At 42.9% G+C, this 27,304-nt stretch overlaps 2 protein-coding genes across 7 annotated transcripts in view; one reads left to right on the forward strand and one right to left on the reverse strand.

The window, feature by feature from the left end:
• Positions 1 to 12,509, forward strand: part of CSGALNACT2 (chondroitin sulfate N-acetylgalactosaminyltransferase 2) — a 44,840-nt gene extending 32,331 nt beyond the window's left edge. For 2 of the 4 annotated variants that reach the window (XM_017962749.3, XM_003903564.4), the window contains 2 exons: positions 5,385 to 5,466; positions 11,672 to 12,509. In XM_017962749.3, the coding sequence (XP_017818238.1) occupies positions 5,385 to 5,433 (49 nt within the window). In that variant the 3' untranslated portion in view covers positions 5,434 to 5,466; positions 11,672 to 12,509. Of the gene's footprint in view, positions 1 to 5,384; positions 5,467 to 11,657 lie in introns of all 4 variants that reach the window. The other 2 variants (XM_017962750.3, XM_017962748.3) reach the window with 2 other exon arrangements.
• Positions 12,510 to 23,083: 10,574 nt separating this feature from the next.
• RASGEF1A (RasGEF domain family member 1A) overlaps positions 23,084 to 27,304 on the reverse strand; it is a 70,422-nt gene continuing 66,201 nt past the window's right edge. For 2 of the 3 annotated variants that reach the window (XM_017962756.3, XM_017962755.3), the window contains exons 10-13: positions 26,532 to 26,723; positions 25,494 to 25,617; positions 24,994 to 25,066; positions 23,085 to 24,787 (exon numbers count right to left, since the gene is read on the reverse strand). In XM_017962756.3, the coding sequence (XP_017818245.1) occupies positions 24,763 to 24,787; positions 24,994 to 25,066; positions 25,494 to 25,617; positions 26,532 to 26,723 (414 nt within the window). In that variant the 3' untranslated portion in view covers positions 23,085 to 24,762. Of the gene's footprint in view, positions 24,788 to 24,993; positions 25,067 to 25,493; positions 25,618 to 26,531; positions 26,724 to 27,304 lie in introns of all 3 variants that reach the window. The other variant, XM_021943212.2, reaches the window with a different exon arrangement.

A 27,304-nucleotide genomic window follows, 5' to 3' on the forward strand; every position in this document is an offset into this window, starting at 1 on the left:
AGGACTCAGAATTTATTTCTCACAGATCTTTTTAATCAAGTCCAGCAAAATGATAAATGTATACATTGAGAGAGGAGGACTTGAGAATAAATAGTAGTGAACAACAAAAAAATTAAGTCTAAACATTTGTTGATGTAATAGTGTAAATAGTTATGTTGACATAATAAAAAGGCAATTAATAGCAATTTGGGATTAAGATGTCAGAGGGTTATGTGCATGGTATACTTATGTGTGTATTACCTAACTGTCAGCTGAAAGGGCCTAGAACCAGTGACACCCTAATAGTAACAAGCACACTCAGCTTCCAAATCTTAGTTTCCAATACTGTTCTCCAGTCAAAGGAGCCAGAGGTCCACGGAGAAATGGTTGATTCCAGGGCAGAGGCAAAAAATATACAAGACGACCCTGGAGCATCTTACAGCGCCAGAAAGTAAGAAAGCACTCAACAAAAAGACAGGGGGAGTGTGTCAAAGGGGGCAGGAGCCAACAGAAAGAGCTCCCAGTGCCCAAACTGGAACAACCTGAACAATGACCTGGATTATAACCCAAAGCATCAAATAAATAGCCATGAGTCTACACAGATATAAATGAGTAAGTGAATGAGCAGATAAATATTAAATGACTAGACTAGATAAGAAAGAAAAGACAAATCTTCCTTACAGAATTCCAAATAACTTATGTAGATACTCTCTCTTCCAGTAGATGGAACTAGGGGACTCACTTTCAAAGAATATATTATGGAAAGAAAAAACAAACTTTTCAAAGGAGAAACCCAGCAGATACCTTAACCAAGTGATATTATTCCAAAATAAAAGGTTATATATTAATTGAAAGCAAACAAGAAGAGGTAAATAAAGTCAACATATAAGTGTGAAGGGAATGTAAAAGCTTGCTAATACTTTTTTTTTTTTTTTTTTTGGAGACGGAGTTTCGCTCTTGTTGCCCAGCCTGGAGTGCAGTGGCGCGATCTCAGCTCACTGCAAATTCTGACTTCCCATTTCTCCTGCCTCAGCCTCCCAAGTAGCTGGGATTGTATTCGCACACCACCACACCCGGCTAATTTTTGTTTTTTTAGTAGAGACGGGGTTTCACCATGTTGGCCAGACTGGTCTCTAACTCCTGACCTTGTGCTCTGCTGGCCTCGGCCTCCCAAAGTGTTGGGATTATAGGCGTGAGCCACCCCACCCGGCCAAAGCATGCTAATATTCTTGCCTGGCTTGGAGGGTTGTAGAAGTATGATTTGAATGCCGATTCATTCTAGGTGTTGCATAGCAACTTCAGTTTAAGCACTTCAAGTTCTAGTTTCACCACATTTAAATAGTCAGCCTTACTAGGAATAAATTAAAACAGCAGTATAATGCTTTTTTTCTGCTGTTAGGTCACTGCTTTTAAAAAGGAAAGCCGTGCGAGCAAGGCTGGGGGATGGGAGCTCCTCCATCGCTCCTGTTGGGGATTCAGGCCAGTTCTCTGGGTCAAGTTCTAAACAGATTCATCCCTCCGAGCCAGTAATTTCCACTCCCAGCAGTCTCTCGTGGGGAAATAATCGAGCTACATGATAGTAATATGCATAAATTGATAACATTAAAAGCAAGCAAAACTAATAATAAAAGGATAAATTGAATTCTGGTGCATTCTGTGGTGGATATTGCATATCGAGGAAAATGTGAAATGTAAATACAGCAATGTAAATGTAGAGAAAACTGTAAAGCTAAAAAGTGGGAAATAGCTTATCTATATTTTAGGTAACATTTGAATGATGATAATAGCTAATATTTTTATGAACCCTTTACTATGTGCAGGGTACTTGTTCTGTTTTGCCTACACATTAATTCATTTAATCCTCCTAACAACCTCTGAGGTACGTACTATTACTGCCCACTTTGTCACAGCTGTGCTGTAGTCGAGTGCCTGTCCCAAGTGCACACTGGCCTGGGTAGGCCCAGGAGCCCGGGTGATGTGGCTCCACAGCCTCTACTCCTGTCCACTGCACACACTGCCTCTGTTATATTAATTCATCAAATATTGAGAGTCCCTTTGATGCCAGGCATTACCCACCACTGGCACCCTGACATCTAGACCCTAACAGATATGGCTATTGCTCGTGAGGACCTTTATTTATTAGGAGGTGACAGAAAGTAAAATCAGATAATACGTGCCATGTGAATCATTAAAACAGACTGAGTTGCCAAGACTGACTCCGTGGTTTCTGTGACTTGTTTGATCAGAAAGGCATTTCTGAGATAAAGCTGAGCAGAGCTGTCCAAAGAACAGGAAAGAACCAGCTAGGCTATGATTGGGGGATAGTGGTTTCAGGCAGAAAGAACAGCTACTGGGTTTCCTAGGGTATTTGGAGCACAGCCGGTGAGGGTCATATAGCTGGGCCAGGGCATGTAGAGCTTCTTAAGCCTCTGGAAGGTGTTGGGATTTTATGCTAAGTGTGTTGGAAAGCCTTTGCAAGGAGAATGGATTGTGTGTTACTCTGGCTGGCAGCAGCCAGTTTAGGCTTTCACAGTAGACAAGTGAAGATGATTGTGGCTTGAGCAACAGTGTATTACAGTTACGGAGAAAGGTTTGGATATGATTCAGAGATAGGGCTGACAGAGCTTGCTGTTGGATTAGATGTAGGAAATGAGCAAAGGAAAGGAATGGGAGAGGAGAGATCAGGATTCACCTGGAGCCATAGTAGGCATGTGTTGTTTATCAGACATCCAAGGGGAGGTGCCAAGTTGCTAGCTGGCTTCAGGGATCTGGCATTCTGTGAGAGGCCAAGGCTTAGGTATCTAGGTTATGTGTGGATAACTGCATCTCCCACATGCTTAGGAGGCCAGATAAAACAGTGCAAGAAAATATTAACAATGAGGATTATGGACAATTTGAGTTTCCTTCTACTTTCCTCTGTGAAAATGTGTTGCTTTAAAAATCAAACAAAACCAATGATTCCTTTCTCCAAGTCTGATAATATTTGAAGAATTTTTAGAGAAACTAAGTTACAAAGTTATAGTACTTATAAAATCAGAATTGGCATGATGTAGAGATGTCAAAGTGGGTGTTTTGCTTTTTAATACTTTGTATCACAGTTATATTCTAACAAAGAGATAAGAATATTAGAGACAGGAGTGGTGGCTTACATGTGTAATCCCAGCACTTTGGGAAGCCGAGGCAGGTGGATCACCAGAGGGCAAGAGTTCGATACCAGCCTGGCCAACATAGTGAAACCCTGTCACTACTATAAATACCAAAATTAGCCGGGTGTGGTGGCACACACCTGTAATCCCAGCTGTTCAGCAGACTGTGGCACGGAAATCACTTGAACCCAGGAGGCGGAGGTTGTAGTGAGCCAAGATTGTGCCACTGCAGTCCAGTCTGGGCAACAGAGTGAGAATATCTCAAAATAATAATAATAGAGTCTAGTCATAATTTTGCCACTAAAGTTTTGTCTCTCTATATATTTATTTATTCAACATGTATTTATTGAAAGCTTGCCATGTGCCTAGCATTGTTCTAGGTGCTAGGAATAGAGCAATGAACAGAATCCACAAGTCCTCCCCTCAGGGAGCTTTACATTCTAGAAGGGGAAGAAGTTCTCCCCCTCAGCTCAAAGAAAAACAAATGGAAAAGAAAAATGCCAACCTCATCCATCAGCTCCAGTCTGAACTGAGCCCTCAGGGCTGCCTGGTTCATTCTGTGTTTTCCTGTTGAGTCTCCTATTCTGTACAGCAGCAGTTTCAGACTGTGCCCACTCTTCTCAAAATTTGTCCCCTCTACAGACCTTGATATTCCTGCTATCTGCAGGAATTTCTGTGTAGGGGCCATACAGATCACTCAGATTCATTATGGCCAGAACCAACTCCATGTTGTTCCTCTCTGGGCTTCCCCTTCCCCTGGGCTTCATCTTGGTGATGGCACCATTACATACCCACTGTTCAGCACAGAAACCTGCTGTCATCTTAGTCGATCCTTCTCCTTCACTCACCATTACATACTCACCGTTCAGGACAGAAACCTGCTATTGTCTTGGTTGATCCTTCTCCTTCACTCCCTACTCCTGCCCATTCAATCACTTGCGGACTTCTGTGAAGTCTCTGACCTAAATCTTTTCCACATTCCACATCCATACACTATTTTGCTTTCTGTACATACCACAATAGCATACACTAGCAACTTTCCATCCCTAGTTATAGCTGTTGCCTCTTTGTAGCATGTATCACCACCTAAAATGTATATTTATTTATTTACTATTTTCCCACCCAAACAAAGGTGCTTTGAAGGCAGGGACTTTGTCACCTCTGTTCACTGCTAAGCCCCAGTTACTAGAACCATATCCAAAAGATTAAACACTTGTTGAAAGTATGAATAAAATAAGAGGTTTATCAGGCTTCAACTTGTAAGTAGAAGTGATTCCAAGGACTCAGTGTCATCAATGCCCTGGTTTTATATTTCTTTCTCTACTTAGACTTCAGTGGTGACAGCTTCATATTAAAGCTGGTTTCTCGCATGGTAGAAAAGGACTTTGGCAGTTCCAAGCTTCATAGCTGCATCCTGCACTAGAGGTCAACAAATGTTTTCTGTAGAGAGCCAGATAAGAAATATTTTAATCTTTATAGGCCATACAGTTCTGCTGCAACTATTCAACTCTGCCACTGCACTGTGAAAGCACCCATAGACAATTTGTAAACAGATCAACACAACTATGTTCCGCTAAAATTATTTACAAAAGCAGGCAGCAGGCCAGATTTAGCCAGAGGCCATCGTTTGCTGACCCTGCCCTACGACCAAGTGTCCTTTCTAAGGAGTCTCTTAGAAGAACGAGGGAGCTTTGTTTTCCAAAGTTCCCAACAACCCCCCTGGTTTACCTACTTGACCTGACTTTTTTCAAATACCTATTAGTGAGCCAGTTCCTATGGTAAGTGGGGTAAGACTCTCTCACTAGTATAGAGACTCATGGCCCACTCTGAATCTACTGGTGACAGCAGCTTCCCAGAATTCATGGGCTGCCCAGGGCCAGGTAATTACCAGAACAAAACTGTACCAATCAGGAAGGGGGCTGGGGGAATGGATGCTGGGTAGGCACCAGAAAAGGTCTACTGTGTAAGGCTGATCATGTGTGTTACAGTTTGTTTATGCAACTGTTGTCCTAGAATGTAAGCCCCTTGAAGTCAGGCACTGCACTAATTATTAGTAACCTCAGCTTGCACCTTGTACAGGCTTTGAGTTCTATTTTTATTTGTTTTGTAAAGATTTAATAACATAAGTGCATGTGATCCTTAGTCACATAAATGACAGGAAAAAAAGTATACATTAGAAAATAATTTGTTTCATCATTGATTAAAACTTATTCTGCTTCTTATGGAATTAAATTGATTTTTTTTTTTTTTTTAACTAAGGTTCATAAAAAGGATTCTGGCTTTTGGCGAGATTTTGGCTTTGGAATGACTTGTCAGTATCGATCAGATTTCCTGACCATTGGTAAGTATACTTTACATTTAAGGATAGGACTTTATTTATTCCAGACTTAATGGTATTTTGCTAAAAGTTCTCAGATCTGTTTTCCTACTAAATTATGAGTGTCTAAGGTTAGCTAAAAAGAGAAACTGGATATACAAAAGGCAAAGTAAGTTTATAATTAATGTTTTGACTAGGAAAAAAGGTCATAAAGTATAATATTGTGCTTTTAAAATCAAAACACTTGTTTTTAAAAATATCTGTTTAACTTGTTACCTGTATTTGCAGTTGTTTAGAGTACTCTTACAAAAGCTTTCTCTATAACTTTACTGTTCTGCCCATGGGTTGTTACAGTCGGAAGTAATCTTGGTTGTCTAAACCAAGGACTTTCACACTTTTTTGAGATGAAACCTCCTTTACTTGTCTAGTGAACTGTTACACAAAATCCCAGTATTTAATACAAATGAAAGAAGACCTGCTCTCTCTAGCACTGATTGGAGTTAGCATCTTGGAATCACACCTTAGTCGTGCATTCCCCTAAGTCTAAAGATGGCCCATGAATAATTTGTTCTAACCATCCTCCAAGCCAGCTTCAGTCTTTCTTTCTTTCTTTCTTTTTTTTTTTTTTTGAGACAGGGTGCTCCTCTGTTGTCCAGGCTGAAGTGCAGTGGTGCGATCTTGGCTCACTGCAGCCTCTGTCTCCCAGGCTTAAGCGATCCTCTCACCTCAGTCCCTAAGTAGCTGTGACCACAGGCATGCGCCACCACACCCAGTTAATTTTTGTATTTGTTTTGTAGAGGTGGAGTTTCACTTTATTGCCTAGGCTGGTCTTGAACTCCTGGGCTCAAACGATCTGCCCACCTTGGCCTTCCAAAGTGCTGGGATTACAGGCATGAGCCACCATGCCCAGCCCCCGGCTTCAGTCTTACCCATCAAAAAATAAAGTGTCAAAGAATAGTTTAATAAAGCAGGCTGAAACCTAATTCCATGTCTTCTGATTCATTTAGGGCTAGCTACCTTTCTACAGCATAGAAGTCATAGAATATATTTTATATACATTCTAGGTCCATATCACGCTCGTTTTTATAATCAACCTTTTGTTTTGGAAATCCCTCCCACCTTGTCTCCTTATCACTGTAACACGTGAATAATGGAAAATCAGGAAATAACAATAAAAGGGGCGTTAAATTAAACTGATGCTCTTTTCCTTGATTTCTTGCTTAGTTAAGCAAGAAGCATTTCACTATTCCTCAAAAATAGATTTGTGTACATTTTTTTCAGCAGTATGTTAAATGCTTTGAGTTCCTTATCTCTTTTATGACAATTTTATTGAGATATAATTTATATATCATAAAATTTACCAATTTAAAATGTACAGTTAACCAAGTCATGTAGCTAGCACCACCATCAAATTTAGAGCGTTATAACCCCAAAAAGAAACCCCATACCCATTAACAATCACTCCTCATATCCCACCAACCCTCTTTTCCTCCAAACCTAGGCATCTACAAGTTTACTTCCTATAGATTTGCCTCTTCTGGGAATTTAATAGAAAGCAAATTATACAACATGTGGCCTTTTATGACTGGCTTCTTTCCCTTACATAATGTTTTCAAAGTTCTTCCATGTTGTGACATGTGTTAGGTACTTCATTCCTTTTTATAGAAAATGTTCTATTGTGTGGTTATACCACATTTTGTTTCTCCATTTGTCAGTTTATATGCATTTGAATTGTTTCTGCTTTTTGGCTATTATAAATACTGCTGCAGTGAACATTTATGTTTAACTTTTTGAGTGGACATAGATTTTCAATTCTCTTGGACATATATCTAGGAGTAGAGTTGCTGGGTAATACGGTAACCCTGTGTTTGACCTTTTGTGAAATTGCCACACCGTTTTCCAAAGTGGCTACGTCATTTTACATTCCCACCAGCAGTGTTTTAAGAGTTCCAGTTTCCCCACATCCTCATTAATACATGTTGTTATCTGTCTTTTTGTTTCTAGTATCACCCATGATAGTGGATGTGGTATTGGTTGTGACTCTGATTATAATTTTTCTTATGATTAATGTTGTTGAGCATCTCTGTCACTCCTATTAGACTCCACTGACTGTTCACTAAGTGCTGTCTTGTTTGTGACAATGCTCTGGGGTCATAAATTGCTCCATAATCTGTCCCTACTAAATTGGGCCTTTTTGCAGGGATAGTTTTGCAGCAAGTCTTTGAGATTTGTTCAGACCCTGGGAGGTATATTCTTACTCTGTCTCTCTGTGGTTCTCTCTAGTAAATTAGCTGGCCTACAGTTTAGCTGTTGCCCTCCTGGAGTTACCAGCCTCCTCTTAATTGCTTACTACCAAAATCTCCATTATTTTCAAGAGGCTGGAACTTCTCTAAACTCTGAACTTCTCTACATTCTATTTTAAATAAAGTCAGTTCCTTAGGGAAGAACTTTGGAGCAGTTTGTTCTTACGGACTGCCTCTCCCCCTGGGAAAAAAATCCATGAGGTTTTGCCCTGAGGATGGGGACAGTGACATACTTATCATTAAGCAGAGTGACCATCTCTGTCCTAATGAGCAGGACACTGGGTGGGGGCAGAAGGACCCCCAGTATTCTCAGCTGGCCACACCTGGAAGTGGAGCCTCCACCCTGTTGCTGTGGGCTGGGTGAAAAAGAGCTGTACCTATTTGGAACTTAGACTCTTTATTTGGAGTTTCTGTTCCTTTCTCTGTTTCCTTTCCTCCTGGTATTCCCATTATGTGTATGTTACATCTTTTGTAGTTGTCCCACAGTTCTTGGATATTTTGTTCATTTTATTTTCAGTCTTTTTCTTTGATTTTCTGTTTTGGAAATTTTTATTGTTATATCCTCAAGCTCAGAGATTGTTTCTTCAGCTAAGTCTGGTCTACTAATAAACCCATCTAAGGCATTCATTTATTTTGCAGTGTTTTTGATCTCTAGCATTTTTTAAAATTCCTTCTTAGAATTTCCATCTCACTGCTTATATTACGCATCTTGTGTGTTATCTGCTGTTTCCATTAGAGCCCTTAGCGTATTAATCATAATTGTTGTAAATTCCCAGCCTGATAATTCCAACATCCCTGCTGTATCTGAATCTGGATCTGGTACATGCTCTGTCTGTTCATACTGTGTTTTTCTTATCTTTTAGTATACCTTGTCATGTTTTCTGTTGAAAGTTGGACTTGATATACTGGGTAAAAGGAACTGCAATAAATAGGCCTTTGATGGTGTGGTGGTGAAGTATGGAGGGAGTGGAAGTGTTCTGTAGTCCCATGAGTCTCAGTCTCTTAGGGATCCTGTATCCCAGACTCTGAACTTCACACATGCTTCTCAATCTCCCCACCTCTCCTGGACAGGATAACTAGAAGGGGCTGGAGTTTGGTATATTTCTTCCTCCAAGTCAGTTAGGCACTGATAAAACCCCAGCAGGTTAGGCTCTAGTTAAATAACTTCTTCTAAGGACAGGCCTTGTTAATAATGACAACATGCTGCGGCATACTTTAAAATGATTACCTTTTCCCCTTCCCCACTGCTGGACGCATTAAGAGATTTTTCTCTGATCTTCACCATCGAGGACCTGGCAGAGCTCCTAGAGGTAAAACTCACATGAATATGGGGGTCCCAATATGACTGGGTCCTCCTGGAGTTTTTTAACTCTCAGACTTGCCTCCCCTGAGCCTCCAGCAATTTGTCAATTACAGTTCGGGTTTTCCTACCTGGGTACTGGTTCCCACAGAGATTTCTGCTCCAGTAAGTTGGAATTCTTTGTATCTGCCTATCTGTCTCACCAGTTTTGAGGGCAGCGGTTTACCCTGTGACCTCACTTCCCTGTGAGAGACCTAAGAGGAGTTGTTGATTTTTCAGTGTTCAGCTTTTGACTTGTTAGGATGGAGTGATGACTTCTTAGCCCCAGACATGCCAGACCAGAAACTGGGAATGCCCCATTTCTTTTAAGTATATGTACCATCTCTAATATTCTAAGAGCTTATATCTACAAGGAAGAAAAGCTGATATGTCTCAGACATAGCATTTAGTAAAGCTCTGATTATTTAATACTTTTCAGAGATCTCCGGATTATTGTCCATCCTGTTAATGTGAAATTAAGTGGGATAGAATTATTTGACAGGAGCCAGGCATGGTGGCTCGAACTTGTGGTCCCACTTACTAAGGAGGCTGAGGCAGAAGGATCATTTGAGCCCAGGAGTTGGAGGCTGCAATAAGCTATGATTATACCTCTGTACTCCAGCCTGGGCAACAGAGTGAGACCACATCTCTGAAAAATAAAAATTATTTGATGTAGTCCCAGCTACTTGGGAGGCTGAGGCAGGAGAATGGCGTAAACCCGGGAGGCGGAGCTTGCAGTGAGCTGAGATCCGGCCACCGCACTCCAGCCCGGGCTACCGAGCAAGACTCCGTCTCAAAAAAAAAAAAATTATTTGACGGGCCAGGCACAGTGACTCACGCCTGTAATCCCAGCACTTTGGGAGACCAAAGTGGGTGGATCACCTGAGGTCAGGAGTTCAAGACCCCTGACCAACGTGGTAAAAACCCATCTCTACTAAAAATACAAAAATTAGCTGAGCGTGGTGGTGCATGCCTGTAATCCCAGCTACTTGGGAGGCTCAAAAAAAAAAAAAAAAAGGTTGTTTAACAGATGGCAGGGCATAGTGACTAACACTTGTAGTCTTAATGCTTTCAGAGGCCAAGACAGAAGGGCTTAAGGCCAGGAGTTTGAGACCATCCTGGGCAACATCGTGTAAGCCTGTCTCTACAAAATTTTTTTGTAATTGACCAGGTGTGGTGGCACACACCTGTAGTTCTAGCTACTCAGGAGGCTGAGGCAGGAGAATTGCTTAAGCCCAGGAATTTGAGGTTACAGTGAGCTATAATTATCCTACTTCACTCCAGCCTGGGTGACAGAGACCTTGTCTCTAAAAAAATAGAATTAATTTGGAAGCCTCACTCTTAATTAAAGAATTTTTTTCTAGGTTTTTAAGAATCAGTTTTCTAGCTCTTCAAAAAACTGTGGTTTGCATTCTCCCTGCATCTTTAAAACATTAGTTGTTTAGCTTGAACCTGGCTTGAAAATAGTCTCAACTTCATCTCCTGTTTTATGGGTCTGCCCACTCCAGTTAGCCTTCTGCCCCATCACTCTATCAAAATTGTTCTGGGTAAATTTATAAGTAACATTTAGGCTGCCAGGTCCAGTCAGTTCTTTTTAAATTCTTCACTGAATAGCACACACTTGACAACTTCTTCCTCAAGACACTTTCTTCACATGGCTACTCCAATGGCACCTTTTCCAGAATTTTCTCCCTCACCTGGGGCCACTTCTCAATCTCTTTGCCTGACTTTCTCTACCTCTATTTAATCTCTAGAAATTGGCATTTCTTAGTGTGTAGACCTAGGCCTGTTTTCCTTCCAAATTCCTTCAGGAATTTCTTTCATTCCTATAGCTTTAAATAATCTATGGACCCATTCTCAAATTTCTATCTCCAGCTTGGCCCTTTCTTCTTTTTCCCCTCTGGGGAGTTTTTCTATAGCCCAGAAAAGCATGTGTCTCAAAGGATAGAAAATGTAGCTGGTCTCAGTGGCTAAAGCCTGTAATCCAGCACTTTGGGAGGCCAAGTGGGCAGATCACTTGAACCCAGAGTTCGAGACCAGCCTGGGCAACATGGTGATACATCTCCACAAAAAAAAAAAAAAAAACAGCCGAGTATGGTGGCATGCGCCTGTGGTTCCAGCTGCTCAGGGGGCTGAGACGGGAGGATCGCCTGAGCCACGGAGGTCGATGCTGCAGTGAGCCATGATCACACTACTGCACTCCAGTCTGGGTGACAGAGTGAGACCCTGTCTCAAGAAAACATAAAAATTTAATGGTGGTGAGATTATAGGTGACTTGTATTTTCTTCTCCTTTGACTTTCTGTAGATTTTCTACAGGACTGTGAAATTTACAAAGTTCTTAAATATTTAACCCCATTTTGATACTCTCAACAACCAATCTTGAGCTCCTTGAGTCCAAGTGTCAGCTCAAAAGTGAACTTCCAGTGATTGGAAGTCACTCCTCCATGCCAGGTGTCTCATGCTATCTTTGTGCCGAACCATCCCATCCCTTTTGAAGCAGAACATTTAAACATTTATATATATATATATCCCTGTGCTCTGGCTAATAATAGGCAGATATTTATAGTGTCAGTTTTGATCTTACAGGTGGATTTGACATGGAAGTGAAAGGTTGGGGTGGAGAAGATGTTCATCTTTATCGAAAATACTTACATGGTGACCTCATTGTGATTCGGACTCCAGTTCCTGGTCTTTTCCACCTCTGGCATGAAAAGCGCTGTGCTGATGAGCTGCCCCCCGAGCAGTACCGCATGTGCATCCAGTCTAAAGCCATGAATGAGGCCTCTCACTCCCACCTGGGAATGCTGGTCTTCAGGGAGGAAATAGAGACGCATCTTCATAAACAGGCATACAGGACAAACAGCGAAGCTGTTGGTTGAAATCATAATTAATGTGTTACTGTGTGAACCACAAACCAGCACTATTTATTTAGCCTTACTTCTACTTCCAGATGCAGTGCCTCTTTTGGAAAAGACTTGTTTATTTTTCATATTCTTTCTGACATTACTTTAGCAATTCAACTTGATGTAAGAAGAAAAAGCAAATGTTTCAACACGAAATCTCTGTTTTGTGAGAATATTGCACTATGGAATAATTGACAAATTGAAATCTCACATTTGTCCCAAAAGTTGTTTTGAGTTAGTTCTACCTGGTGCCCATGTTCTGACTGTGTGTGGGATGGCATGGTGTCCTGATTGCATCTAGGTGGAGCAGATGGAATGTGCTGGGCCGCTGTTGGGTGGAGAGCAGCACATTCTTACAGAGGAGATGGAGCGTTATGAGCATAGTGTGTGGACAGGTATCTTCACCTGCCCACCCCTGAGTCAGCCTGCTTGATTTGATAGCTCAAAGAATCCTTTTCCACTGAAGTAGAGGATAATTAATTGACACATCTGAAATCCCCAATCAGTCAATCAAGAGAAAGGTAGAAATAAAAACTCCTTAACTTAACTGTTGCTTACACCCCTGAAAGTCTGTTTTTAAGCAAATGGGTAATAGTAGAAAATAGGTTAGAATCTATGGCTTGATTAAAAATATAATGTTATTACATTATCATTTTCAGGATTAGTAGTCAGAGTTGCTGTAAACTATTTTGAACAAACAGAAAAGAACATGGAAACATTTTTAACAGAGCATTTAATTATGTTGGAGTACAGGATCCTAGCTGTGTCTGGGAACATTAGTTTATGTTAGCCATCTACATCAGGGTCTTCCCATGGTGGGTCAGAATAGATGAGTATAGCATGGTTTTGTTTGTTTTTGCTTTCAATTTTCTCATTTGGCATGGATCCATATGTATTTACTATCCTTTTTTCTAATGTATTAATATATGCTACATTTGTATTTGCATTACTATAATACTTTGAGTTGAAAAAGAGTTTCATTGTGGAGAGAAAAAGCAAATGTATGCCACAAGATCACTCTGATTTGAGAAAAGGGAGGAGGGGAAGATAGTCTGAATGGAAATCTGAAATATGGAATGTTTTATAGAAATATATCACTTGTATATAGAATGTTTTAACTGAGGTATAAATTAATGAGACAAAGTGAAGAAGAAATTATATTCACATAGGACTGCACTACATTATTTATCACACATGGATCTATTACCATCAGGTCAATTCCTAGTATGCATAAATTTTTTAACCTTTGGCTTTTAAAAGAGACCTATGTTGAAAACCCCTGAAAATTCACTGAAGAAAAATCATTATTCTTTTTCTCAGTAAATCATATAATCTGAAATATTACAAATTTCAAAATTCTAGGTGCTATATTAATTCAATATTACAATAACTCTTACCCAATTATTCTTACAGATTTTAAGTTGTGGTGGTTTAGTGATTTTTTTTTTTTTTTTTTTTTTTTTTTTGATACGGAGTCTCGCTCTGTTGCCCAGGCTGGAGTGCAGTGGGGCGATCTCTGCTCACTGCAAGCTCCGCCTCCCAGGTTCACTCCATTCTCCTGCCTCAACCTCCCGAGAGCTGGGACTACAGGCGCCTGCCACCTCGCCCGGCTGGTTTTTGTATTTTTTAGTAGAGATGGGGTTTCACCTTGTTAGCCAGGATGGTTTCGATCTCCTGACCTCGTGATCCACCCGTCTCGGCCTCCCAAAGTGCTGGGATTACAGGCTTGAGCCACCGCACCCGGCCCGTGATTTTTTTAAAGATGTGTGAAATGTTCTTTGCAAAATAATTCAGGCCACTGTCTCCTTTTATGTATTATTATAATTATTTATTATGAAGACCATTGAATTATGATATTTAAAGTGAGAGAACTTAATTATTTGCAAAGGTAAGTTACAGCTTGTTTTTTGAGAGAATCAAATGAGTTTACTTTCGTTCCTCTTGTTTTTAAACTAGCTTGTAGTTTAAAGATGGAAGCTAAGCAATGGAAATGTTATATGCTTTTGACATTTATTAAATGGTACCAATAAAGTATTTTATTATCAAAAGTTAAATGAAAATGTGATAAATTTATTTCTGTTGTAAAGTATAAAGACAGAACATTACACATAACATGTAATTGTGTACTTTAAAAATAAAACAGCAGTGCCGCAGCTGTTCAGGTTAAAATATGGGGCATTACCGGGGACAGGTCCCTTGTGCCCCTTCTTGATCACCTGCACTCACCCTCTCCATAATAGTCATGCTCTAATTTTTGTGATAGTTTTTACTTGTTTTTCTTCATAGTTTTCCCAGTTACGTATCTCCCAACAGACTGTTTTGCCTGGTTTTGAATTTATATACATTATTATTTCATTATATATTCTCTTTCATTCAGTGTTTCTGAGGTTCACTCATGTTATTCTCAAAATTAGTCAATTTTTATTATTGAATAGTATTTCATTGTACGGTAGGGAGGGGGAAAACTCCTTCCCATCTTCTCAGGGTCCCAGCTGGGCTTGAAGATTAAATTGGCATAGGATAGATTAACAAGAGAAAAGCATATAAATCTATGTAATACAAATTTTATGTGGCGCAGGAGCCTTCATAAAAAAATAAAAAACAAAAGAAGTAGAGTCAGTTACTTAAATACTGAATTGGACAAAGACTAGTAAACTGTGAAAATGTGACTATATTTTGTGGGAGACTTAAAAAATAGTTATTTTAACAAGGTCTATACAGTGTTCTCCTGGTCTCAAACTTCTTGTCATTGAAGATAAAGATGTTTGATGCCTTTCCTTCTAGTATAGTGTCTTTCACACTGGAATCCATCTCCTGCTCTTAAGAAACAGCACAAAGGTCAGTCACCTTTTTGTACCTGCTGTTTTTCATGTGTCTTTAATTTAAATAGTATGCCAGAATGGCATATTTTAACCTCTTCAGTATGAATGTACTACTATACTTATTCTACTGGTAGGAGATACTTCGGTTGTTTCCAGTTTGTTTTTATATTCTCTTGCTGGTAACTGTTTGGGTTGTGTGTAGATTTTTGTGGTTTGCTTTTGCTGTTAACATGAGTGTTGTCGTGAACATCTCTTGTAAGTGTGCCAGAATTTCTCCAGGAGTAAAAATGCTGAGCCATCGGTTGTGTGCATGTTTAACTTTCCAAAGTGGACCACCTTCCAGCACTGGGTGAGTTCATTTTGCATCCTTGACAGTACTTAATTTTGTCGGGCTTATTAATTCTTGCCAATTTAGTGGGCTTTAGGCATGAACTGTAGTTATGATTTATCTCTAGTCTTTTTGTTCATTTTTACCAGTTCCTAGGGATTCTTCACATATTCTGGATACCAGTTCTTGTTGGTTTAATGTTTGCAGATACCTTCTCCCATCAAGACCAATGTGGTTTATCTTTTCCCATTTTTGGTGGTACTTTTTGATGAATGAAAAACTAACTTTATTGTGACTATCTTTTTTCTTTATGATTTCTGCTTTTTTCAATAGAATCTATTTTTTAGAGCAATTTTAGGTTCACAGAAAAATTGAACAGAAAGTACATGGAGTTTCCTTACGTCCCCCTGCCCACACACATGCACAGTTTTTTCCATTATCTACATCTGCCACCACAGTGGTACATTTGTTACAACCAGTGAACCCACATTGACACAAAATAGTCACCTAAAGTCCATAGTTGACATTAGGGTTCTTTCTGGTACATTCTATGGGTTTAGACAAATGTATGATGACATCCAGTGTTATAGTATGATACAGAACAGTCTCACTGCCCCAAAAATCCTCTAGGCTGACTATTCATCTCTTCCTACCTACCCTCTAACCCCTAGCAACCACTGATGTTTTCACTGTCTCCATAGTTTTGCTTTTTCCAGAATGTCATATAGTTGGAATCATACAGCATGTAGCCTTTTCAGATTGACTTCTTTGACTTAGTAGTATGCATTTAAGTTTCTTCCATGCCTTTTTATGGCTTGACAGCTCATTTTTTTTTAGTAGTGAATAATATTTCATTGTCTGGATGTAACCACAGTTTATCCATTCACCTATTGAAGGGCATCTGGGTTGCTTCCAAATTTTGGCAATTATTAATAAAACTGCAATAAACATCTATGTGCAGGTTTTTATGTGGACATGTTTTCAACCTTTAAACAAATAACAAGGAACGCAGTTGCTGAATCATATGGTAAGAGTATGTTTAGCTTATTAGCTTTGTAGGAACCTGCCAAACTGTCTTCCAATATGGCTGTACCATTTTGCATTCCCACCAGCAATGAATGAGAGTTCCTGTTGCTCCACATCCTCGCCACCATATGGTGGTGTCAGTGTTTCAATTTTGGCCTTTCTAATAGGTGCATAGTAGTATCTCGTTGTTTTACTTGACATTTGTCTGATGACATATGATGTGGAGCATCTCTTCATGTGCTTATTTTCCATCTGTATATCTTTTTTTTTTTTTTTGAGACAAGGTCTCACAGTTGCCCAGGAGGCTAGAGGCTGGTATGCAGTGGCGCTATCATGGCTCACTGCAGCCTCAACCTCCTGGGCTCAGGCAGTCCTCCTGCCTCACCTCCTGAGTAGCTGAGACCACAGGCGTGCACCATCTCCCCTGACTAGTTTTTTTTTTTTTTTTTTTAATAGAAACAGGGGTCCCCCTATTTACCCAGGCTGATCTCAAACTCCTAGGCTCAAGCGATGTGTATCTTCTCAAGTGATGTGTATTTTCTTTTGTGAGGAATTGGTTTCTACTTTTTATTGATTTATGACCTCATAATAGGGAAGGATTTCTTTAAAAATACTGTTGTATGGCCGGGCGCGGTGGCTCAAGCCTGTAATCCCAGCACTTTGGGAGGCCGAGACGGGCGGATCACGAGGTCAGGAGATCGAGACCATCCTGGCTAACACGGTGAAACCCCGTCTCTACTAAAAATACAAGAAAATTAGCCGGGCGAGGTGGTGGGCGCCTGTAGTCCCAGCTACTTGGGAGGCTGAGGCAGGAGAATGGCGTGAACCCGGGGGGGGCGGAGCTTGCAGTGAGCCGAGATCGCGCCACTGCACTCCAGCCTGGGGCACAGAGCAAGACTCCGTCTCAAAAAAAAAAAAAAAAAAAAAAAAAAAAAATACTGTTGTATATTCTCAATATCTCCCATGTAATTTCGCTTTTCTCAGTTCTTTAACCTAAGTGGAAGAGATTTTTGTGTATGATGTAAGGTAAGGATTGCATTTCACTTATTTCCAGCACTACGTACATACTTTACCTGCTAATCTGCAAAACCATTCTTATATCCCATCAGATGTCCCTGTGTGCATCAGTCTGATTCTATGCTCTCTTCTGTTCTGTTAGGCTACCACTCTATCACTTACCATTAGCACTGCATGGTATAAGTTATTGTAATTTTATGCTAGTCAATATTTGGGACATGTAGTCCACTCAACTTGTTCTTAAAGATTGTCATGGCTATCACAGGCTTTGTAATTTCATATAAATTTTAGAATACACTTACTAGGTTTCATGAAAATGTATGCATTTGATTAGAATTTCATTGAATCTGTAAGATCACTTTGGGGAGTCTTTATGATACGAAGTCTTCCAATCTATTCTATTTGGCTTTATTGTCTTTCAATTACGTTTTATAATTTTTCACACTGTGGACTTACATGTGCTGTTTTTCAGATTCTTCCTAGTTACTCTGCATTTTTGATACCATTGTACCTTATCTTTTGTGTTACTGGTGTTTAGAAATCATTGATTTTGCATGTTAATTTTTGTGTTCAGAAACTTTGCCAAAAACTGTTAATTCTAGTAATTAGAATTCTTTTGCATTTTTCATGTTTTACATAATATCATATATATGAATAGTGAGTTTTGTTTCCTTTCCATTTTTAGGTCTTTAGTTCTTTTTCTTGTCCTCCCATGCTTGGTAGGATTTGTTGTGCAATGCTGATGGAAGTGGTAATAGTGGGCTCCCTGCCCTGTTTCTGATTTCAAGTGCACTGCTTTCAGGGTTTCATCAGTAAGTGTGATGTTTGCTGGAGGTGTTTTCGTAGATAACCCCGTCAACTTGAAAAACTTCCCTTCTGTTATTACTTAGTGAGTTTTTATCCTACCTAAGAGCATTTATCAGATACTTTGACTACATCTGTTGAGATGTTCATATAATTTTTCCGCTCCTTTAAAGTATTAAATTGATGAATTAATAGATTTTCTCAAGTACTTTTGCATTCTTGGGACGAATTTCCGTCAGTCATGATGTGTTATTTTTATTTTACATTGATTTGGTTTGCTTACATATACACACATGTAAGTATTCACATTTACACATCTCATATGTATTCATGTCGGGGGTGTGGGTATGTATATACTTCAGGTGTTTTTAATCTATGTTCATGAATGAGATTGCCTATGACTTCCCTTTCTCTTCCTTGTTGGGCATTTTTGTTTATTTATTTGTTGTTTTAATTGACAGGATCTTGCTCTGTCCCCAAGGCTGGAGTGCAGTGGGGGTGATCATGGCTCATTGCAACCTCAACCTCCGGGCTTAAGTGATCCCCCTACCTCAGCCTCTCAAGTAGCTGGGACCACAGGCACACACCCCTGCACCTGACTCATTTTTGTTGTTGTTGTTGTTGTTGTTGGTTTGTGTGTAGAGACAGGGTCTTGGTTTGTTGTCCAGGCTGGTCTGGAGCTCCTGATTTCAAGTGATCTTCCCACCTTGACCTCCCAAAGTGCAGAGATTACAGGTGTGAGCCACCATGTCTGGCCCTCATTAGGCTTTTCTGTTGAGGTTATACTAGCTTATAAACTAAGTTACAAGTGTTCCTTCTTACTCTGTTTCTAAAAAAGTTTTGTAAAACTAGAATAAATTTCTTCCTTGAATATTTGGAACTGCCTGGAAGAATTGCCTGAAAGCCACTTGGGCATGAACTTTTCTATCTGGGAAGATTTTTGATCAGTTGTTCAATTTATTTAGTAATTATGTAACTATTCAGACTTTCTATTTTTTGTAGAATAAGCTTTCATTGAGTTATTTTGGGTAAATCATAATTTTCTAGGAATTTATACTGATAAATTTGAAAATTCAGATGAAATCAATATCCTCCTATTATCTCTGTGATATGTATAAGATCTATAGTGATATCCTTTTTTTCTCATTCCTGATATATTTATGCTTTCTATTTTTTCTTGATCAGCTTTGCCAGGAGTGGGCAGATTTTTTTCAATCCTTTTAAATAACCCTTACCAGCCATGTATGAGAGATCAGTTGCTTTACATCCTCCCCAACACAGTATTTCCAGTGTTTTTAATTTAAACTCTTTAATTATAATTTCTAATGGGTGTGTACAGTTCTTTTCATCTTAGTTTATAATCAGGGAATGATATCAAGTACTTTATCATATACTTATTGGCCATTTAGATATCTTCTTTTGTGAAATGCCTGTTGAAGTTTTTCTGCCTTTTTAACAAAAAAAAAAGTTTGATTTTTTTTTTTTTTAGTTGATTTGTAGGGGTTAATTCTGAATTCTGAATTTGAGTCCTTTGTCAGATTTGCATATTACACATACCTTCTCCTAGCAACGGCCTCTCTTTCAGTATGTTAATGTTATCTGTCAGTAAACAAAAGTTCTTAATTTCAATAAAAACCAATTTTCTTTTATGGCTAGTGATTTTGGTGTCCAATTTAAGAAACCTTTCCTACTCTCAGAATTTTTTAAATTCTTTTTTTGACACTTCATTGCATTGCCTTTCATATTTAGGTCTGTGATCCATCTGGAAATCGTTTTGTATATGGGTTGCAGTAAGAGTCAAGATCCATCCTTTAGTTTTTCTTTTAGGGAAGGTCTGTGGATAGCAAACACCATTGAGTTGTCTGTAAATATCTTTATTATCTCTCATTTAATAAATAGTTTTAAAAAGTAGAGAATTCTAAATTGGCCATTATTTGTCTTTTTAGCACATTGGAGTTACTACTCCACTGTCTCTTGGCTTCAGTTATTTCTGCTGTGAATCATCAGCGTAACAGCCATCATCCATTGAAAGCAATCCACTCTCTTCTTTTCTGTTCTGTGTCACTATGATACATCCGTGTGTGGGTTTGTTTTTTTTCTGGTCCTGCTTAAGATTCTTTGGGTTCCTTGGATTGTTACTCTGAAAAATTCTCAGCTGTTTTCTTTTCAAAAGTGATTTCTGCCTCATTCTCTCTTTGCTTCTCTAACTCTGATAACATGTTAAAACCGCTGTGCCCTCCATGTCTCCACCTGTTTCTTGTTTTCCAATGCTTTATGTGTTAGATTCTGGTAATTTCTTCAGAATTATGATCAGATTTGGAAAAGAACCAAATAGAGCATCTAGAAATGAAAACTACAATAATTGAATTTTTTAAATCCAACAGATGGGTTGAACAAAATTAGACACAGCTAAGGAGATTTTTTAAAAAAACTGGAATATAGGTCAGAATGTTTGTTTCTACTGGATGTTTAGGGGCAGTACAGGTTCAGGGCCAGTTCAAAGAATTCTCAGCTTAAAGTTTGTTGGACCAGTGTTGATTTGTGCTGCAAAATTTTGTGAAGCTCACTGATTCATCGTTATCAATTATCAAGGTAAAATTTCCCTGCCTCCATTCAGTGCTGAGGTTCAAATCAGGGAGCTTTTCCTAGCTCCCTCGGTGGGGTTTGGGTGGAGCGCCTTATTTCAAGCTCACGGCTGCACTGAGGGGTGGCTCTTTGAGATGCCAGCTTTATGGGCTGGGGTCTCCTATTTGATTCTTCATCTTGAGGCAGGCCCTGGACGTTTTTCTCTACCCCTGTGGACTTGAAAACAGAAGTTCATGGTCCTTACCCTCAGGCAAAGCAGGCTCCAGAGCTTCCCTGACTTCTCTGGCTCCCTGCCTTCACTTGGATTTTTAAATTTGGTACAACTTTATCATTTTCAGTGGGCACGCACTTCATCTCTCACACTGCCAGAAATGAACAAGTGGTGCAGTTTACTTTCTTACACTCTTCCCTGCACGGTTGCTGAACCACTCAGCCCTGCTGCTGTACAGCCGTACCTGAGCGTCTGCACCTGAGCATCCTGGTGCTGTGGGGTAGATACTTGTGAGGTGTTCGTCAGCCCCTCACCTTCCTCACAGTATCCTGACTTCCTTGTTGGGAGTAAAGATTGAAATTGTGTTAACATCATCTAAACTGGCCTGCAGATGGATTGTAAGTTTTGCTTCTTGAAGTTTTGAATGCAAATTGGTGGGAATTCTTTCCCATTTATATTTCTGTGCCGGTTAGATCGAACAGTGACTGTGGTGAATGCTAACATGCTTCGTATTGACCAGGACCCCAGGTGTTCCTTTGAGAAGGGAGCCTTTGCTTCACTTTTCCCAAACGGTGCTGTGGCCTTTTGCAGAAGTGCTGCTTGGCGTCCCCAGCGCCAGGGCCAGTCCACAGCAAGCACTGACTGTGCTGACAGTGAACCGGGTGCCTGCTCTGTCTGCCACCACAGCCCTGCAAGGGAGATCAGATGAGAACATGGAGGCTATAAGGTGAACAGCTTGTCCAAGCTTCTCCAGCTGGGGGCTGAAGACCAGCGCTCACTCCAGGTTCCCCAGGTCCTTGCTCCCTCCCTGCTGCCTTGTGCCTCCCTGAGTAGCAGGGCCTATGTTCGCATATGGGCATAGTAGGTGTGTGTCACAAGCAACGTGTGTCATAGAAGTCTCCATGGCTTAGTACAGATCTTTAGCTTATTCTGCTACATCTGGCACTCGGACATCAATTTGTTCCTGAAACGTGTGAAGGGTGACATTCAGCCATCACACAGGGATGTGCTGGTCACAAGGCATATAGACTGTCACCCACCGAGTGCTTCTCGCACGTACTGTGCGGCCCAAGGCTTGGACTAGGCCCCCACCATGTTGCCAGTTCAGGAGGTATGTGGAGGGGCCTAAGAATGGACATTCAAACAGGTTCCCAGGGACCCACACTTGAGAGCCACTGCCCATGGCAGAGGATGGCCCGCCCAGCTTGAGGTTGTATCCAAGGCCAGGGCAAATTATGCACTCCCCCTTCTTCAGCTGAGGCAGATGAACACTTCCAAAAATAACTTCACCAGGAAATTAGGGATGCCATTGGATTTAAAGACCTAAAAAATATCATTCACTAAAAGCTCAAGCATCATCTCCATGTCCCCATTTCCTCCACAGACACCTGAGCACCTGTCCTTTACTGCCCACTGCATGGGGTGGCAAGGCCCCAAGGCCCAGCTTCCGTCCAACACAGGGGCTCCTGGCTGTCCAAATTCACATCCCAAATTCAGCCCCTGGGTCACACTGGCCACATCCCAGTGGACAGGACCCACATGTGGTTGGCAGCTGCTGTACTGGACAGCACAGATACAGGACATTCCCTTACCCCAGAAAGGTTTCTGTTGGATAGTGCTCATCTCATGGGAATGATGACACTCAGCGCATAGTGAAAGATGAGCTGAGTTATCCCTGGGGTGCAGTCCCCACCTAGTCCGGGCCTGAGAACCGCGGGAATGGGCAGGTTGGAGGAGCAGAGGGGAGTACCATGTCCTGGTTCTGGAGCCTTAGTTCTTTTCCTTCAATTCTCGAGCTCTCATGTGCGCCCCAGTGAACCCCTCTTCTCTGTTACTCTTGAGTATAACTCATGACACCAGAAGCAGCCCCTCCAGACCTGCTTTCTGCAGGCTGCCCTGCAGGATTGTGTCCAGGGGTTCCCCAACCTCCCCTGCCCCAGAGAGGCCATCTGACTCCTCTGCAGTCACACAGCCCATACAGCCTAGCTTAACTAGGTATCCTGAACTTACGTGACCATGCGACCATGCAATACAGCAGCCAGTGATATCTTTTTGGAGCTCACATTGAGGAGAGTAGGACTAAATGTGCCTCCTATAGCTTTTTTCAAGTCTTGCCTTATCCAGTGGAAAGCCCTTTGTCAGAAAGTGTTGCCAACTGGAGACAAAAGTCCCTTGCCCAGTCCCTCCTGGGAAGGCCACAGCAGGCCTGGCAGCCTCACCCTCCTCCCTGCCCCAGGGGACCCACGTCTCCAGCCAGCAGCAGGGCTGCCCCCTCACCATACACACATAGCAGGCAAGGGAGGGGAGTGACGTGTTCTTTTATTGAAGCAAGTATGTCCAGTCACACCAAAACTGACATCCTGCATTATGGTACAGCTTCATACTCAGAGTTCATCTTAAATACCAAAACATCAAATTAGGGTATGTATCAAATTGGGAAAATAAAGTAGCAAACATAGACACTGTTTCAAGTAGGTACTAGAACTGATCACCCGTGAAGTGCACGTGGATGTGTACAGAAACCATTCTAAGGCTGTATTCCAAATATATATTCTCAAGTTTTAAGCCTTTCTCATCTCAAAGACATAAACAAAGCAATATGTACTATCAATATACAATCTGTACTAGCTAGAACCTCAGAAAGTGCAAACACACTGTGACAATACAGTGGAACTATTCCTGCTCCACCCAGGACCAGAGGCATGGGCAGCGGGCCTAGGGCTGCCTCCTCCCCAGGCCCAGCCTCTCCCAGTGTCTTCAGGCTCTCCCAGGAGCTTTGGGAATTGGGACCTGGCCCATCCTCACCCAGGCTTCCCCATTAATCAAGGCTCCTGCAGAAGCCGGGAATGCAGAGAGGGACGAGGGTGCGGAATTCCTGCGAGGGAGACGGTCTGCGTGGATGGACCTCACGCTTTCTGAAGGACAGCTGTCCTGTGCCATGGTCAGTAGTGCCCAGGGCTCACACCAGGAAGTCAGACATAGGAAAATGGAGTGTGCTCCTCTAGCTGGATGTAGAAAACACCTCTCAGTATTGGGCAGTTTTATCTGAATGAGCTCCAGCAGTATGGCCTGGCGAATTTTGTTTCTAATTCCAATTAGGGGCGCTGCCCACCCAGGTGGGAGGAGGGCTGTTGGCTCCCTCCCCCCTGTAGGTAGGTTTCAAGACTAGCTCTAAATGTCACCACCCTGGAGTCAGCCGTGTATTTTTCTTCATCACAGCTCAGTGTGTCTTTCCATCGCAGCCCAAAAACCTGACAACTCCATGCTTCCCTCCCTTATTTTAGATTTCCTGCTTTCTAAAATGTAGTTGAAGAATGATTTGCTGGACACATTGTCACAGAAAATATTCTGCCAGGTGCCCCCTGCCCCTCCCTGACCCCACAAATCCCTGAAAGGAAAATGAAAATGTAAACTTTGGACAGCCTGTACTCAAAGGCTCACTTCCAGAAGTGTGCGGACGTGACCTCCCAGCCACCAGCCCTCCTGAGGGCAGGCGCCCAGATGGAGTGGGACTCACCGCAGCCCGAACCACAGAGCAGGAAGACCAGACCCCAGTACCCTCTAAGGCACTAACCCCGACGTCAGAGACACTGGCTGGAAAGGCGTCCGAGCAGGCAGGGCTCACGTTGGTTTTGGTTGGGTTTTTTAAAATATTTTTTTCATAAGATGTTAATAATCAAAAGTAGAAAATAAAAATCTACATTTCATTAGAATAAGATGTTATCATGGATGCCATCTCCCATGATACTCTCCCCTCTCCCTCCCCAAAGCAGGGCCCTGCCCTGTTATTTAAAATAAACAAAAAAACTTTGTAAGTGCCAAAGGTTGATGCATGAAATAATTACCATTTTTTTTTCTCATAAAAGTTATATACAAAATGGACCCCAACCAGTGAGGCCTCCTCATCTCAACCCACATCAGTCGAAATTTAAACCCAGTTAGTGCGCGTGCTTCCTCTGGCGTCGCGGGCTGCATCCGCCTCAGGCTCTGTTCAGGAGGGTGGTCCTAGAGGGGGACAGGGGACAGGCAGCACTCAGGCCCGAGCAGGGCAGCGGGTCTGAGCCATCCTCAGCCTCCCACCAAACATGTCCGGCAGCCCCGCACCAGGGACGCGACAGTGCCCAGGCCCCCTTTCCAGGAGGGTGACCCTTGTGCCCACCCTGAGTCCTCCCTCTTCCTCACAGACTCCCATGTCGCTGGCACTCTCCTACCTGAGGGTCTTCCAGCTGTCTTTTTCCATGTGGTTCTCAGGACCCTCACTTTCAAAGGAGGCGACGAAGAGAGCTGAGAGACAGGAAAGTCCCTCAGAGTCTGCGTCCCCATGCAGTGTCTGCCTGAACCCAGCTGTCCCTTCAAGGGTGCGGCCCAGGACAAGGGGACAGTGACCTCTGGCTGGGCTGAACACAGTTCTCTGCTGTGTGGGGCTCTCAGGCTGCCTGCTGGGGACTCTAGGAAGGTTCCTCGTGTTGCAGCTCCTGCCCTAACCCCATGTGACCCTCTCCAGTGGCCACTGGAAACTGAGTCTCTTGTCCTTCTCTTCCATCCATCCCACGACCCACCCTCATGCACACTCGCCCATGCGAGCAGAGCCAGGCCTGTGTGGCATGGAGCAGCCAGCAGGCCACCTCCCAGGGCAACCCCAAAGGGCACCGGGCCTGGACAAGGAGTCAGGTGGGGAGGGAGGCATGCTGCATTGGGAGGCAGCCCTCACCTTCCTCGCTGTAGATGGGCGCCGTGAGCAGGTAACTCTGAATCTTCTTGTCCTTCTCGAAGGGACACTCTACCTGTGTCCATGTCATGAACTCATGGATCTGTCTGGAGATCTCCCAAAATTTCTGAAGGGAGCAAAACCAACTGATGTTCATCTGTCACCTTAAGCACCAAACACTCGGTCAGGGCAGGGGACGCAGGTTTTGGCCTCAGTCTCCTGCCCACTTCACTGGTCCCAGCGAGATGGGACAGTGGCCCTGCACGCTGACCCCGTGGCCATGGTGGCATGCCATGCAGCCTCAGAGCCAGCAGGTGTCCCCCAAGGCCACTCTATCTAGCCCTCCACCTGGGCCATCAGGCTGGCAGCAGGGTCTCTGCCTTTCTGTGCAGGGACCCAGAGAAGGCCCTACTGATGACTCCAGCCTGAGGCAGGCACCCCATCCACACCCAGCCCAGTGGCGCCAACCAGAACATGTCATGATGTCCCTTCTCTGGGACCTTCGGAGGGATCCCTGCTCCTGCCCACCCCTCACCTGTGTGAGGTAGGCATCCGGCAGCCCAGAGCCTCCTACACCTGCCCTGCCACCTATGTCCCACCCTCCCATCCTCAGCAGGTGCCTTCAGGCCCACCAGGCAGGCTCTTCACTTCCATCTGGAATTCTCTGCCGCCTCCTCCCTACTCAAGTCACTTCCTACCTAAACCCCTCCTGACTTCCAATCCCACAGGGGTGGACAGGGCTGTCTCCCTGTTGGGGCCAGGCTGGAACCACGGTCCTGGATAAATACAATTCCCTGTGACTCCAAGCTCTGCAACTAGGCCATCCACCCAGAAGTACAGACAGGCGCACCTCAAACCTCACAGTCAAACAGCACCCCTGACCCACCATAAGGCTTTCGGTCTTGAAGGCCCTTGTGAACCTCAGGGAGGGCTCAGGAAACCCACAGACCCTGACCCAGGGCTACTGCTGGCAGCTCCAGTAGCTCAAGACAGTTTCCACCTGGCCTGCCCTGTGCTGGGACCCCATGGGGCTGAGCTCACCTTGAAGTTAATGTGCCCGTTGGGTAGGTGGTTGGTGTGGATTTTGTGCAAGAAGTAGATGTCCTTAACGAAGAGGTTGAACACAGGGATGACAATCTTCTCACGGCTGCTGTTGGCCATCTGGGACCTCTGCGTGGCCCCCTGCAGGGCTGTGCGGTAGTTGCAGAAGTTGCTGGACGGGTCCATGTGATGCTGTGGGCACAGGGAGGACCTGGTGAGCATCACAGCCCCATGCCCCTCTGACCTGCTCAAGACACCCCTCTGCAGAGCAGGAGGCAGCAGACAGAGAAGGCACCTGGCCCCTGGGCAGCCTGGGAGTTAGCACAGGGGAGGGGATGCCCAAGGTTGCCTGGCTGAGCTCTGGAGCCAGGGCTTCTGAGTTCAGGTCCCGGCATCCTCTGGAAAGCCATAAAGAAGTGTCATTGCCCTGCCTGCCAAGCCTGACCCCCTCGCCCTCCTTCCTTTGAGACTTCCCTTTGCTCCTCTACTTAGATCAACATCTCCCAGACCTGATCAGCTCTACAAGACACATGCTTTGCAAAAATGGACTCTGTGATCACACACATCTGAGGAAGGCTGCAGATGATCCTGTCTGCCAGCCTCTGGGCCATCTAGACAAGCCAGGACCTGGAGACACTGACCAAGGAAAAGGCAGTGTCTTCCAGCACAACCCCACTCTTGTCAAATTCTTGCTTAACCGCCTTCCACTCTGGAACTTGCCTTAGGCGATGCCGGGTCCGCCTGAAGTAACCGAGGACACCTTAAGTCCCCGC

This window comes from Papio anubis, chromosome 11 (assembly GCF_008728515.1).
Source record: "Papio anubis isolate 15944 chromosome 11, Panubis1.0, whole genome shotgun sequence".
In the NCBI taxonomy this organism is placed as follows: domain Eukaryota; kingdom Metazoa; phylum Chordata; class Mammalia; order Primates; family Cercopithecidae; genus Papio; species Papio anubis.